We start from the raw sequence: 13,828 nt of genomic DNA, 5'->3' as shown, positions 1-13,828 counted from the left end.
ACATCAGTTTTCTGTACAGAGCAAATGACTTGTGGATGTACAATCTGTCAAACTGCTTTCACATATTATTTTATATTTTACCAGGCTCCTCGAATGGGAACAATTATGGGGGTTTATCTCCCATGCTTACAGAACATTTTTGGTGTGATACTGTTTCTTCGTCTCCCGTGGGTAGTAGGGACTGCTGGGATCCTTCATGCCTTCTGCATTGTGTTTTCCTGCTGCTGCTGTGTAAGGAACACTAATGATTTTGTTTTTGTGTGGCAGCACTGATTTCTGTAGCTTCAATATACATAATGCATATAATGTCATGTTCTCTTTTCAGACAATGCTCACAGCAATCTCAATGAGTGCTATAGCAACTAATGGAGTGGTACCAGGTAAAGCTGTTTTTATCACAATCAGCACTGCAATCTCTGCAGTCGTCTTTATGTCTTGCTCTTCTTTATGTAATGCCTATTTTTAGTGATTTCCTTTCTTCCGCAGGATTCAGACTCATTTTCACCATATGTATATCTGGCAACTTCTAATTGTTTCCATGTCTCTCCACATCATGCAGACTCACTCTTACTTTTCTTTTATCAGCGGGTGGCTCATACTTTATGATTTCTCGGGCCCTGGGCCCTGAATTTGGAGGAGCTGTAGGCCTCTGCTTCTACCTTGGAACAACATTTGCCACAGCTATGTATATCCTTGGAGCTATTGAAATATTCCTGGTAAGACATTGAGATATTTTCCATTGCTGTGTTTTTAATATGCTGTGATCAAATGAAATATTCCTTCTGTGGCTGTCACAGCAGCTCCGTATTATCCAAGTCAATGAAAATATGCAAATGTCAGGTTATATATATCTTCCCGCTATTATTATATAAAAATAAGACATTTTCCAGGGTACATAAAAAAATAATTTCACAGTCTAAAGGCCCATACACACGTCTGATTTTTGCGAAGGACCCGTCGTTTGAACGTTCCGTCGTTCGCACGTCAAATCCGTCGTGTGTACAGACTATCGTTCAGGTGATAAGACTGGTTATCTGGGCGGATCGCTGAAAACCAGTCTTATCACCTGAACGATAGTCTGTACACACGACGGATTTGACGTGCGAACGACGGAACGTTCAAACGACGGGTCCTTCGCAAAAATCCGACGTGTGTATGGGCTTTAAAGAGACTCTGTAACAAAAATTGCATCCTGTTTTTTATCATCCTACAAGTTCCAAAAGCTATTCTAATGTGTTCTGGCTTACTGCAGCACTTTGTACTATCACAGGCTCTGTAATAAATCAACGTATCTCTCTCTTGTCAGACTTGTCAGCCTGTGTCTGGAAGGCTGCCAAGTTCTTCAGTGTTGTGGTTCTGCTATGAACTCCCCCTTCCAGGCCCCTCTATGCACACTGCCTGTGTGTTATTTAGATTAGAGCAGCTTTTCTCTTCTCTCTTATCTTTTACAAGCTGGATAAATCGTCCTCTGAGCTGGCTGGGCTTTCACATAGTGAGGAATTACAGACAAGGGCAAAGCTGTTTGCAGGAACAAAAGAGCAGCCTGAAACTTCAGTGCATAAGAGATGCAGGGGGAAAGAAACACACAAATGATCTCTTGAGATTCAAAAGGAAGGCTGTATACAGCCTGCTTGTGTATGGATGTATTTTCTATGTGTGGACATACTGTACATCAACCTACTTCCTGTTTTGGTGGCCATTTTGTTTGTTTATAAACACATTTTTTTAAAACTGTTTTTAACCACTTTTAATGCGGCGGGGAGTGGCAAAATTGTGACAGAGGGTAATAGGAGATGTCCCCTAACGCACTGGTATGTTTACTTTTGTGTGATTTTTAACAATACAGATTCTCTTTAAGGCTATTTTCATTGAAAGCCAGTTAACATACCAGTATGTTTTTAAGTGTGGGAAGAAATCAGTGAGCAGTGAGGAAAACCACATAAATATAGGGAGAACATAGAAACTCCATGCAAGGAGATTCAGGGACAGACCTTGAACACCAGCAACCTAAGAATGAACAGTGAGAGCACTAGGTGCCATGCTGCACTTAGGAATGTAATCGACAGCTCTCCCAATTACCTATCAGCTTTCATCATAATAGGCAGAAGTTACAGAGTGTTATGTGTAATTAAACATAAAACATAAACCAGGTCATGGCAAGAATTTTTTTTTTTTGAATGACTAACTACCAGTTCTGCTCTGAAAGATTTTTTGTTTATGCTTATGGAAAATGAGAGGGGAAGTGTTGCTAGATAAACAGCATCAGATTGTCTCATGTGTGGTTGCTGTTACTGTTTCCCCAGAGACTGGTTGGCCTGGGTTGTTTTGCGCAGTCTTGTTGTGTTACTGTTCCCCCTGAGGCTGGTTGGCCAGGGTTGTTTTTGCACAGTTTTGTTGGTGTCCATAAGTATGTGGATCAACACCCTGTCGGACCAAACTGGGCCAGGATCAATGCCTTAGCCATAGAGAATGCAGAGGGCCCTACCTCAGCCACAACATTAGCTTTTTATTAGTGCTGTAGGTTTATAGTCACCTCTATTTGTGCTTTGTTTCATGGTAATCATTAATAAACTGTGACACTACCTCCTGTTTTCCAGTCTTTTACTGTGGCTGTCGTTAGAAAGCAGATTTTGTTGTTTCACACTGTTGCTGAGTGCAGCGTAAAATTCACACTGGGCCTTGGTATTTCCTCGGCTGGATAACCACCATTACGTTTTTTTGTTTTCATTTTATGGTAAATTATTTTTTTTATTTGAATTGACGTGCCAGACACAGAAATGTGGACAGTACAGTTCCCAGTTTGGCCATGCTGAAAATTACTAGCTTTTTATTAGAAATTATTTTCATTCAATCTTCAACTACAACTCACACTTTCTGTATGAATCCTCTCGGAGTAGAATAAGCCAAGGCAAAGTCCTCTAGATTCAGCTCTTATTATCAACTATGAGTAAGGGAGAGGACTGACGAGTCTGGAACATTAGTAAGAGCATGGGGAACTCCCAGACAGAAGGTATCCTCAACTCTTACGTCATTATGGTTATTGAGGGCCGTTTCCACTTATGTAAAACTTTTCTGCATTTCCTCGCATGCAAATTTGGACAGGAAAATGCAACCTATTTAAATCATTCGATTCACATGCGGGGAAAATGTCATGGCTAGGGGGATTGGCTGCATCCCTCAAGACGCATGCCGGCCCACATTGGAAACAAGCCATGAACCTAGGTACACACTTACAATGACTGTAGCCCACAGATATCAGTTCTCAGGTTCTTGGCCAAGACAGTACTGTATGGTTGCCTCGTCCAAGTTTCCTCTAGCATGTCTGCCGTGTGTACCTAGCTGTAGAGAATAATTGGGCAGCTTTATCAGGACCGGTGCAAAGAAAACTAAAGCAACATTGGAGCAGCTGTGCAGAACCTCCATTTTATTTAATAGCTTTAGCTATTGAATGAAATGAGCATTCTGATTGGTTGCTTGGGACTGTTAAAAGTTCCTTTTCACTTGCCTTGATAAATCTTCATTCTATGTAGTTTTTGTGTAGGCACTCATCCTCCTATACTTACATCATGCAGTGAATTAGGCCTTTTGTGGTAGCTGATCTCATGTTTATTGGTGCAGAAGATGGCCATCAGGCAGCTGCTCTCAGGGGGAATTAATCGATTGGCAAGATTACAAAATTTCTTGGCAGTTGTTTCTTCCTGAGATTAACAGCACTAGCATTATCTACTGCCTGTCTGCATGTTTCCCCTCCGCTCTCCATAGAAATAAATCCATACGCTAGGATGAGTTGATCGTTCATGTTCACTAGTTGGTCTGACAGAAAATCTTGAGGCTGGGTGGGTTGAGGCAGCGGAAGCAGGACATTTGGGACAAGTTTGGCACCACTATTGCCACTAATACAAATATCAGCTATTAGACACCAAAAGCAATAATTTGTGTGGCCGATAAGTAGAAGTGCCAGGGCCGCCCAGCCAAAATTTTGAGTTTATTGAAATTTCAGTTTTGGAAATTTATCATTTTTGAAATGTATCCCTTTCTTGCATTTTCATTATTTGCAGCAGGAGTAGGGACAGGACGCTTCAGGTTGGGGGGGGGGGGGGGGGGGTCAGGCTGGTTAAGTTAAGTTTAGGTGCCAGGAAGGGGGGTTTAAGGTTAGGCATCAAGAATGGGGGGTTTAAGGTTAGGTAGGTGTGTGTGTGTGTGTGTGGGGGGGGGGGGGGGCTGGATAAGGTTAGGTGTCAGGAAGGTGGGTTTAAGGTTAAGCATCAGGAATGGGGGGTTTAAGTTTAGGCGGCGGGGGGGGGGGGTGCGGCTGGTTATGGTTAGGCATTGGGGTTAGTTATAGTTGGGCATTGAAGGGGGGGAGGTTCTGTAGGGTTAGGTTTAGCTGTAGTAACATTCATAGAGTTGGGCATTGGAGGGGGGGTTCTGTAGGGTTAGGTTTAGCTGTAGTAACATTCACCGATATTACCCACTTCCCGCCAGCCCATTGGCGGTGGAAAGTGGCTATGCGGGTACACGTGTGTACTTCAATCGCCTTCACTATAAAGCCGCTCAATTTAAAAAGGTCTGTTTTGCAGTAACTAGTTATTTACCACTGCAAATAGAATATTAGTAAATCTTACCGATATTCTACTATCTGCTAATCCCAGATGCCCAAGTCTTCTCACACCTCTTTTTTGCGTATGCTGTGGCAGCGCCTATATTCAATTTACTAAGTCGGTGGGCAGCCTTACGGCTTCAGCTACAGTTTTCCTTATTTGGAGTAGAATTATCAAAACAGGCACAAAGAAAGCTGTAGGAAAAGTGGAGCAGCTGCTTGTAGCAACCAATGATTCTCTTTGTTTGCAGCTGAAACTTGACTGGGTTGCTCAGAGTAACTGCTCTTGTTTTGCTTCTGCTTCTATTTGTGCTTGTTTTGATAAAGCCACTTTCATAGTCAAAAAAAGTATTAAACAGAACTTGAAGTGAGACAGATATGAAACCTGCCATGTTTATTTCCTTTTAAACAATACCGGTTGCCTGACATCCTGCTGACCTTTCTGGTCAGTAGTGTCTGAATCACACACCCGAAACAACCATGCAGCTAATCTTTTCAGTTCTTTATCAAGAAAATTGATCCCGTGTGTTTGTTCAGGGTGTGTGGCTAAAAGTATTGAAGGCAGAGGATCGGCAGGACAGCCAGGCAATGTGTATTATTTAAAAGGCAGTAAATATGGCAGCCTCCATATTCCTCTCACTTGAGGTGTCTTTTAATTTAGATACTCTTTGGTGCTTGAGAAATGTTATTTTTATGCTGTATAACAAGTCTGGATTGCTTACCTGCTCTTTTAAGATTGACTTTTTTGCTGCCATGTGTGACCTAAATAAAAAAGTGCAGGGTGCTGCTAATTGCATGAATAGCAACAACTGAAAAGAATAGAAAAAGAATATAGCTGAAAGGCAGTATACATCCTTAGTGAGGCCATAATATGTAGTGTTGACTGCTGACACGTTGTGGAATTGGTCTCTTAGGAAAAGGGTGAGGTGAGGTAACACCATTCTTCTGTTTGTGTCAGGCTGAAGCAGGACTTGTTGTTATGAAAACATAGGTAAAGCTGTGCTGTCAGCCCAAGACTGTCAAGCAATTGAATGTAAGCTATTGTTAACGCTTCCTAGTGAATTGATCGCTACTTTCCACTGTCACTTGTGAGAGCCACTGAGCCTGTTACAGTGCAGCCAGTTAGCACTGCCTCGGTGCATATAAAACAAAAGCCTGTTTATTTTTGAAGTACCGTAGGTTTTATATGTAAAGCACCTGCTACGAATTGTCATTTGCAGGTGAAGAACTTCAGACTTTTTTTGTGTATGTTTGTGAGTTCAGTGGTGAATGCTTTAGATAGAGGATTGCATCCTCCTTCATACATCAGTAACACCCAGGGCATCTTTGTAAGCTGAAAATGAGAAGTCCCTGTTTCCGTGCTCCTGCACAAATGTATAGTATACGTGCCTCCCAACTTTTTGAGATGAGAAAGAGGGACACTTTATAGACACGCCCATTTCACACCTTAAATCACGCCCCTGCCACACCTGTAGCCACACATGCCACTAAAAATTCATAAGCAAAAGATGTAATTTTAGAATTCAAATCACACTGATCCTTTCTATTATTACTAGTTTTTTTTCATATAAACATTTGAAATTAAGAAATCAATTTAAAGAATGGGAATAGTTTGGAGCCAATTATCGTAAACATTTTTTTCAGTAGAAAAAATACATATATTTACATAGAACTTTACAACAGTCTTGAAAGAGGGACAAATGAGGGAGAAAGAGGGACATAGGGATTTGGTTTCCAAAGAGGGACTGTCCCTGCAAAAGAGGGAGCGTTGGGAGCTATGATCCTGTATATTGCTTTGGATTATCTGTTACAAGTGGTTCCATAGGAGTTCCTCCATATGAACAAAGATTGCACTCCCAATAATTATTAGTAGGTCATGAAGCAAAGAAAAATGTTTCCTGGGAACAAGGACACCAGTTGAATGCCTTTCCATGTTCTACCCAAAGCTAAAAAAAATGAAATGCAGGGGCTTTAGCATTGAATGTTCCATGGTGTAAAGCTTTACAAAAGCACAACATGTTCTTACTGACCAGCATAATGGGACAGTCTTATGGCTAGAATTACACAAACATAGCAGAGCAGTGCTGTGGCTGCAGTGCTAATGACTCGGATGCCATTCCTAAAATGTTTTGTTCCTATTGTGGTTCGCTATTTTCATTTTGTTTGTTTCTCTGCTGTTTTCAAAATGAAATGCATTACATAAGCTATATATCCTATGAGTAGCAATTTAGGATTATTTTAGAAGTATCGTGCAAAGTCATTGTGCAGTCACTACACATATTCTTCTACAAATCACTTACCAGGTCTTCATATTTCTCTGCAGGTGTACATAGCTCCAGAAGCCATCATCTTCAAAGGAGACGGAATAGCGGAGAACTCGGCTGCCATGCTGAACAACATGCGGGTTTATGGCACAGCCTTTCTGATCATTATGTCTGTCATCGTGTTTGTGGGAGTACGCTATGTGAATAAGTTGGCCTCACTGTTCCTGGCCTGCGTCATTCTGTCTATTCTCGCCATCTATTCAGGAGCACTGAAGTCCGCCTTTGCTCCACCAGACTTTCCGTAAGTCGTGCCACATCCTGTTCATGTTTATTAAAATGCCCTGTTAACTGTGCTTAAAATAACTGTAATAGAACTTCTAATTAATAGTGCAGTATGCTTTTATTAAGCCTCATAAACACATTCAAATAGGTTTGCCATTAATAAGGGCAACAATTTTATTAACGAATGCTGTACAGGCATGTTAATTGGCCGTAGCTGAGCAGCGTGTGCTGTTTTATGTTGTGGGGGAGACAATGGACAGCAAAACTAGCAAGTGGCTTCCTGAAAAAAGCATAATATGCTTGTTTGTCACCTAGTAAATGAAGGGCAGCTGTACATATGCTAGATCTGAGGGCCCTTTTCCACTAGCAGTCGCTAGCGTTCACGCTGAACGCTAGCGACTGCTGAATTGCAAAGGTAAAAAATTACCAGCGATTTCCCGACGTTTGCGGCCGCGATTTTGCTATGCTATGCACTGCATAGCAAAATCGCGGCAAATATCGCTCCGCGCCGCGATCGCGTTTCAGACAGAAACGAATCGCGGTAGTGGAAACATCCTACCGCGATTCCTATGTTATTTAGCAAACCCTAGCAATTGTAAAATCACTAGCGGTTTGCGGTTTTGCGATTCCGCCAGCGTAAACGCGCTAGTGGAAAAGGGCCCTGAGGATTATCCAGTGGTTAGGCATTTTGTGAATTTGCTTTCTTCTAAAATTCAAGCCAGGAGCAGGCCAGTGTTTGCAGATGTTATCAGCAGCTCAGTGGAGAAATGTTAATGGCTTCAAAGAATCATTTTAACCCTGTACATGCAATGGAGATAGCTACAAAGCTCTTTATTCTTGTGAGAAAATTATTTTATTGTGTTATGCCTAGTACCGTACATACCATACAATTAGATTTCACCATACAATTTTCTAATGGTAGCGAATGGGGCTGTTTCCTATCAATGCGAATTTTCGTACGCGTGAGAAAATCTGAGGTCCTGTATCATTTTTTCGGACATCGATTCGCGTACAATGCTTTGTATAAGCAATGCAATTTTCACGTTATTTACCAGAAAATTTGCATTAGATCCATGGTTACAGGAAGTTGTCAGCAGTCATGACTAAGCTGTTACTAGGCAGATTGTTATATTTAACTAATGCGAATTTTCGCGTACGAAAATTCGCATAAAAACTCGTAAAAATTTACATGCAAATTTTCACCATCCACAAAAATCTTATACAATTTTTTGCAGGCAAAAATGTCACACTACAGTGGAAACGTAGCCTAATACAAAAAAAAAACCCAATACAAAACACATACAGAACCTCATGATTTTCCACCAGTCAGTCGCCGCCCTCCCCTCCCTGCCAAACAATGGCATTTATTATTAGACAGCGTAATAATGTTCATACAATGATAGGTTTGGTATACAATTTACAGTGTTCTCCCCAGGCTCTTTTAGACAAGACAAGACAAATAACATTTATATCGCGCTTTTCTCCTGGCGGACTCAAAGCGCCAGAGCAGCAGCCATTAGGGCGCGCTCTATAGGCAGTAGCAGTGTTAGGAAGACGTGACTAAGGTCTCCTACTGAATAGGTGCTGGCTTACTGAACAGGCAGAGTTGAGATTCGAACCCTGGTCTCCTGTGTCAGAGGCAGAGCCCTTAACCATTACACCATCCAGCCACGCTTTTAGCCGGGTGCTCCACCCGGCTGTCATCGGCTCACCTCCTCCTATTCTGTAAGCAGAGTTGTGCACAGAAGCACCTGCCCTGCACCCTCTCATCTAGCTCCTCCCGGCTACTTTTTCATACCACCTGGCTACTATTTCATGCTACCTGGCTGAAAAAAAAAATTCTGATGCTAGAATCAGGCATGGTTAAGAAATCTTTGAGTTTTACATTATTTCATAATGGGGTAAATGGAGAAATTTACCTGCTGCAACCCAGATTTGAATTGTTGTACGGTTGTACAGAGGCACCAGAAGTGTAAAAAAAGGAGAGTAAACGATTTTAAAAAGAGAACACGGGGGCAGGGGGGGGGGTTGGGGGGGGGGGGGGTTAGTGGTGGACTTACCTCCCCAAAGTAGACACAAAAAAGCTGTTGCTTAATTCAACAAATAAACAGTTTATTTACATACTCCGGGTAGATGCAACGCGTTTCGTGGGCATATCCCGCTTCAGTTTGAATTGTGGTAGTCATAGGAATAGTCATTAATGATTAGGCCTTTGGCCCTGTAAAAGGCTAGACAGAGCCAAAGGTGAGCCTATAATAGCTACCTCCAGCACAGAAGCAGGGTTATAATGGGAGAGCTCGAACCACCAGTATATTGTGGTAAGGACAGCCAACAAGGCGCCTTATTCAACTAGAGATCAGCACAAACTAAAGTTTATGTGTGTATATCTGCACGGATCATGCATACATACATTGTGGCCTTACTGCGCATGTGCTGGCCTACGTTCACAGATATGTAAACTATGCATGCACGCAGCTGTTTGCATAGATTATTTATTGCGTGTGGCCATGCATGCGCACAATGGACGCAGGCAGAGGACAAACTACGTTTCCATTTTATATGGTAAGATTACTGGGTTAACATTGCTGTGTCTTAAAAATGGTTTAAAATAAATAATGCAAGCTAGTGGCACTATTGATCAGAGCCTTGTTTTACGTTATTTAACGCTATACTTTAACTAACTTGTCAGTCAAAAGAATTATTTTAAGGTTGTAAATATGAATATTTCAGAGTATGCTGGGCGGTCTTCTTCCTTTCAAGGATCAGTCAGTTTTAACCATTTAAAGGGAAGGTGCGAGGTGTTTAAAAAAAATAAGATCTCCTTACCTGGGGCTTCCTTGAGACCCTGGCTGCCTATGTGTCCCTTGCCGCAACTCCGCTCCTATCCGGTGGGCCAGGCAGGGTACCCTCCGGATGGGAGCGGGAGCGGTATCTTCTGCCCGAGCATGCGGCCGCGCTGGTCATGAAAGGGCTCATGTGGTCTGGAGCATTTTGCGCAGACGCAGTACTTCTGCAATTGCACAGAACGCTCCAAGCCACGTGATCGCAAACGGCGCAACCGCATGCTTGGGCAGGCGCAGAATGCAACAGAGGAGACCCCAGGCCACCGGCTGGGAGCAGAGCTGCAGCAAGAGACACATAGGCTGCCAGGGGCTAGAGTACGCCTCAGGTAAGTACCGTATATACTCGCATAGAAGCCGAATTTTTCAGTACAAAAAATGTACTGAAAAGTCTACCCCTCGGCTTCTATGCGAGTCATCTGGCTGTGCCCCCGCTATGTCTGTCCTTCCCATGACGCGTTAGTGCAGCAGTAAACAGACTGATGTTCCCCAGCGCTCCCAAAGCCTGCAGCATTACGGAGCAGGCATCCTTTTGATGTAACTTTCACTCCACTCCCTCCTCACACGCTGAAGCCTAGAAATGTACAGTTGCTTCTTGTATTCTCAATGCTGCATCCTCCGTGGCAAGGCTGTGCTGTTATGTGCCAATAGATGTGTTTATGTGACAGGCAGCCACCACACGCTGTTATATTATGCCCGGATCTGTATACTGCCATGGCTCCAGTTCACTATCAGAGCTTCATGATAGTGAGCTACAGCCACAGCAATATACAGATCCGGGCATAATATAACAGCGTGTGGTGGCTGCCTGTCACATAAACACATCTATTGGCACATAACAGCACAGCCTTGCCACGGAGGATGCAGCATTGAGAATACAAGAAGCAACTGTACATTGCCCGGCTTCAGCGTGTGAGGAGGGAGCAGAGTAAAGACAGTCAAAGTTACAAGTAAATTCCGGGCTTCAAGCAACTACATCTCCCTGCATGCTTTGCTATTTTCCGCACATGCCCAGTAGATGGCAGCAGTCAGGAAGACAGCTCGTGAGTGCACATGGAGATGAGACATGCAGAGGAGAATGGAATGAAGTTATTTATGGCAGATGTGGGCTGTGTGTCTCAAGGATCAGGTCAGGTGCATTCTGTGCCTGCAGCTTTGCAGATCAGTGAGAAGTACTTAGTGCCCTGGTGAGTCCAGCTTCACCTCACTGATTTGTCCTGTGTTTGTCTGGTGATAGTTCTAATCTGCCATCATGGGGAAATACACTCCTATTAGCAGCATTTAAGAGTCCAGACTCCAGGGTGTAGAAGATTTGTCTAGGGCAATGTCCTTGGTTGTCAACAGGATGTGTGTCTAGAAGAGGCTGGGAGCGAAGCAGATGTGAGGGGCAATTAGCAGAGACATGGATGCACATCTGGCTATGGGGAGGTCAGCTGCTTCATACTGGGGGCCTGTTTGGCTTTGGAAAGAGGGGATGTCTCATAATGGGAGCACATTTGGTTATTTATCCCGAAGCTATAATGGGGTGGGGGCTTATATGCGAGTCAATCACTTTTTCCTGGTTTATGGGGGAAAAGTGGGTACCTCGGCTTATATGCGAGTCGGCTTATATGCGAGTATATACGGTAGATATTTTTTAAACACCTTGCACCTTTCCTTTAACGACAACTGGACGGATATATTTGTCCAGTGTTGTTGTGGCGGGTGCACCACCAGTTTGTTATTAAATAAGGCACATGTGGTATCATTTTAACCGTGACAAGTTGTAGAATACATTTTGGTGTGTCTTAAAGCTTGGAACCATGCAACATAAAAAATAGGTAGAGATAAACTTGATCAAACATTAAAAAAAAATAAAAATTTTTTCAAAATTATGATCAAACTTGGGAAAGTTTTAGGAAAACTACAACAGACATATGTGGTAACATTTTATCTGTGATAAGTAGTAGAATAGAGTTTAGAGAGTTTTAGGGTTGAGGCCCATGTCTTGAGTATTCTTTTTAGTCACAAGCTAAATCAAAAGCAATTACATTTTTGTATATTCTGTACCAAAATAAGATTTGTAAAATGAAAACAGAGGGACAGAATATAAAAAAACACAAATATTGTTACTTTAGGAATTTGGCTTTTTAATTATGTGTGTCATTACTATTATTTTTGCCAATAAGGTCTTGTAATCATCGATGGTGTACAATGAAAGAGCAAACCCCTTTATTTCCAAATGTAATATTGTCACAATACATTGTACTAGGAAGTTAATCTAAATGTTGTAGCAACCAGGATGGATAAGCAAATAACATTTGTGGGTTTAACTTCTAGTTAGCACTGTTTATTGTAAAGCTATAATAGGTGTAAATGGAGAAATGGTGTGTTTTTTTTTCTATTTTTTCCATTATTTTCCTTTTAAAATAGAAAATAACGTGATTACTAAACAAAATTATCACACACTAAAAGCCTAATTTGTCCCCCCAAAAAACAATATATAGAACATTTAGGTGTGATAAGTAATAAAGTTACATTATCCCTGCACTTTGATTGGCCCAATAGGCTGCCTGTCAAAGTGACAAGGCAGCCTCAGGCCTGGTTCTAGCTACAATGGGGCCCCTGGGCAAAAGTAACCTGGGGGCCCCCAACACCTACCCCGGCAACAAATTTCCTCCAGGACCTGAGACAAGTCAGGAGGAGAGCTAGCAGGGCCCAGCAGCACTTACAGGCTCTGGAGCATTTGCTCAAGCACTGCCCCCTCCCCTAAGTATTATAGCCAAATTCACCCCTAATTACCCCCTCCCAATATTATAGCCACATGTGCCGAATGATCACCCCTCCCCCCAGTATGATAGCCATATATGCCCCTAACAAACTATGATAGTTATATGTGCCCCTATTGCCCCCCTTCCCCCAATATGATAGCCATATGTGCTCTTATTGCCCCACTCCCCACAATATGATAGCCGTATGTGCTCCTAATGCCCCCCCCCCCTCCCCCAATATGATAGCCGTATGTGCTCCTAATGTCCTCCCAATATGATAGCCATATGTGCTCCCAATTTCCCCCCTCCCCCCAGTATGATAGACATACGCTCCTAATGCCCCCTTCTCCCACTATGATAGCCATACAGTATGTGCCCCCTAATAGCCATCCCCCCACTATGATTGCCATATGTGTCCCCAATGCCCCCCACTATGATAGCAATATGTGCCCCCTAATGCCCCCCTCCCCCTACTATGATAGCCATGTGTGCCCTATAATGCCCCCTCCCTCCCCCACTATGATAGCCATATGTGCCCCATAATGCCCCACCCCACTATGATAGCCATATGTGCCGCCTAATGCCCCCCTCCCCCTACTATGATAGCCATGTGTGCCCCCTAATGCCCCCCTCCCCCTACTATGATAGCCATGTGTGCCCCCTAATGCCCCACCCCACTATGATAGCCATATGTGCCGCCTAATGCACCCCTCCCCCCACTATGATAGCCAGCCAGTCTCCCATCCTCCCAGTACAAGTATATGTGCCCCCTAACATCCCCCTCTCACCCACAGCGTTATGAAGCCGATGGGAGATATACAGCAGCAGCGGCGGCGGCACACTCTAACCTGCTCTGAATGAAAGGCGATACAGGTCTGTCGGTCTCCTCTGTAGTGCTGCTGCCGTGCACTTCCTGCCTCTGACATCGGCCACTAGAGCCCAAACGCAGAGGCAGGAAGTGCACAGTAGCAGCACTGCAGAGGAGACCGACAGACCTGTATCACCTTTCATTCAGAGCAGGTTAGAGTGTGCCGCCCCTGCTGCTGTATATCTCCCATCGGCTTCATAACGCTGCGGGTGAGAGGGGGGACG

General features: G+C 43.3%; 1 protein-coding gene across 5 annotated transcripts in view; it reads left to right on the top strand.

The window, feature by feature from the left end:
- Nucleotides 1-13,828, top strand: part of SLC12A6 (solute carrier family 12 member 6) — an 88,705-nt gene that overhangs the window by 20,759 nt on the left and 54,118 nt on the right. For all 5 annotated transcript variants that reach the window (XM_068241329.1, XM_068241357.1, XM_068241338.1 and 2 more), the window contains 4 exons: nucleotides 85-231; nucleotides 326-380; nucleotides 586-716; nucleotides 6,924-7,165. In XM_068241329.1, the coding sequence (XP_068097430.1) occupies nucleotides 85-231; nucleotides 326-380; nucleotides 586-716; nucleotides 6,924-7,165 (575 nt within the window). The remainder of the gene's footprint in view (nucleotides 1-84; nucleotides 232-325; nucleotides 381-585; nucleotides 717-6,923; nucleotides 7,166-13,828) is intronic.

The sequence above is a fragment of the Hyperolius riggenbachi genome, chromosome 1 (assembly GCF_040937935.1).
Source record: "Hyperolius riggenbachi isolate aHypRig1 chromosome 1, aHypRig1.pri, whole genome shotgun sequence".
Taxonomy (NCBI): Eukaryota; Metazoa; Chordata; class Amphibia; order Anura; family Hyperoliidae; genus Hyperolius; species Hyperolius riggenbachi.
This window is presented reverse-complemented; position numbering and strand designations above follow the sequence as displayed.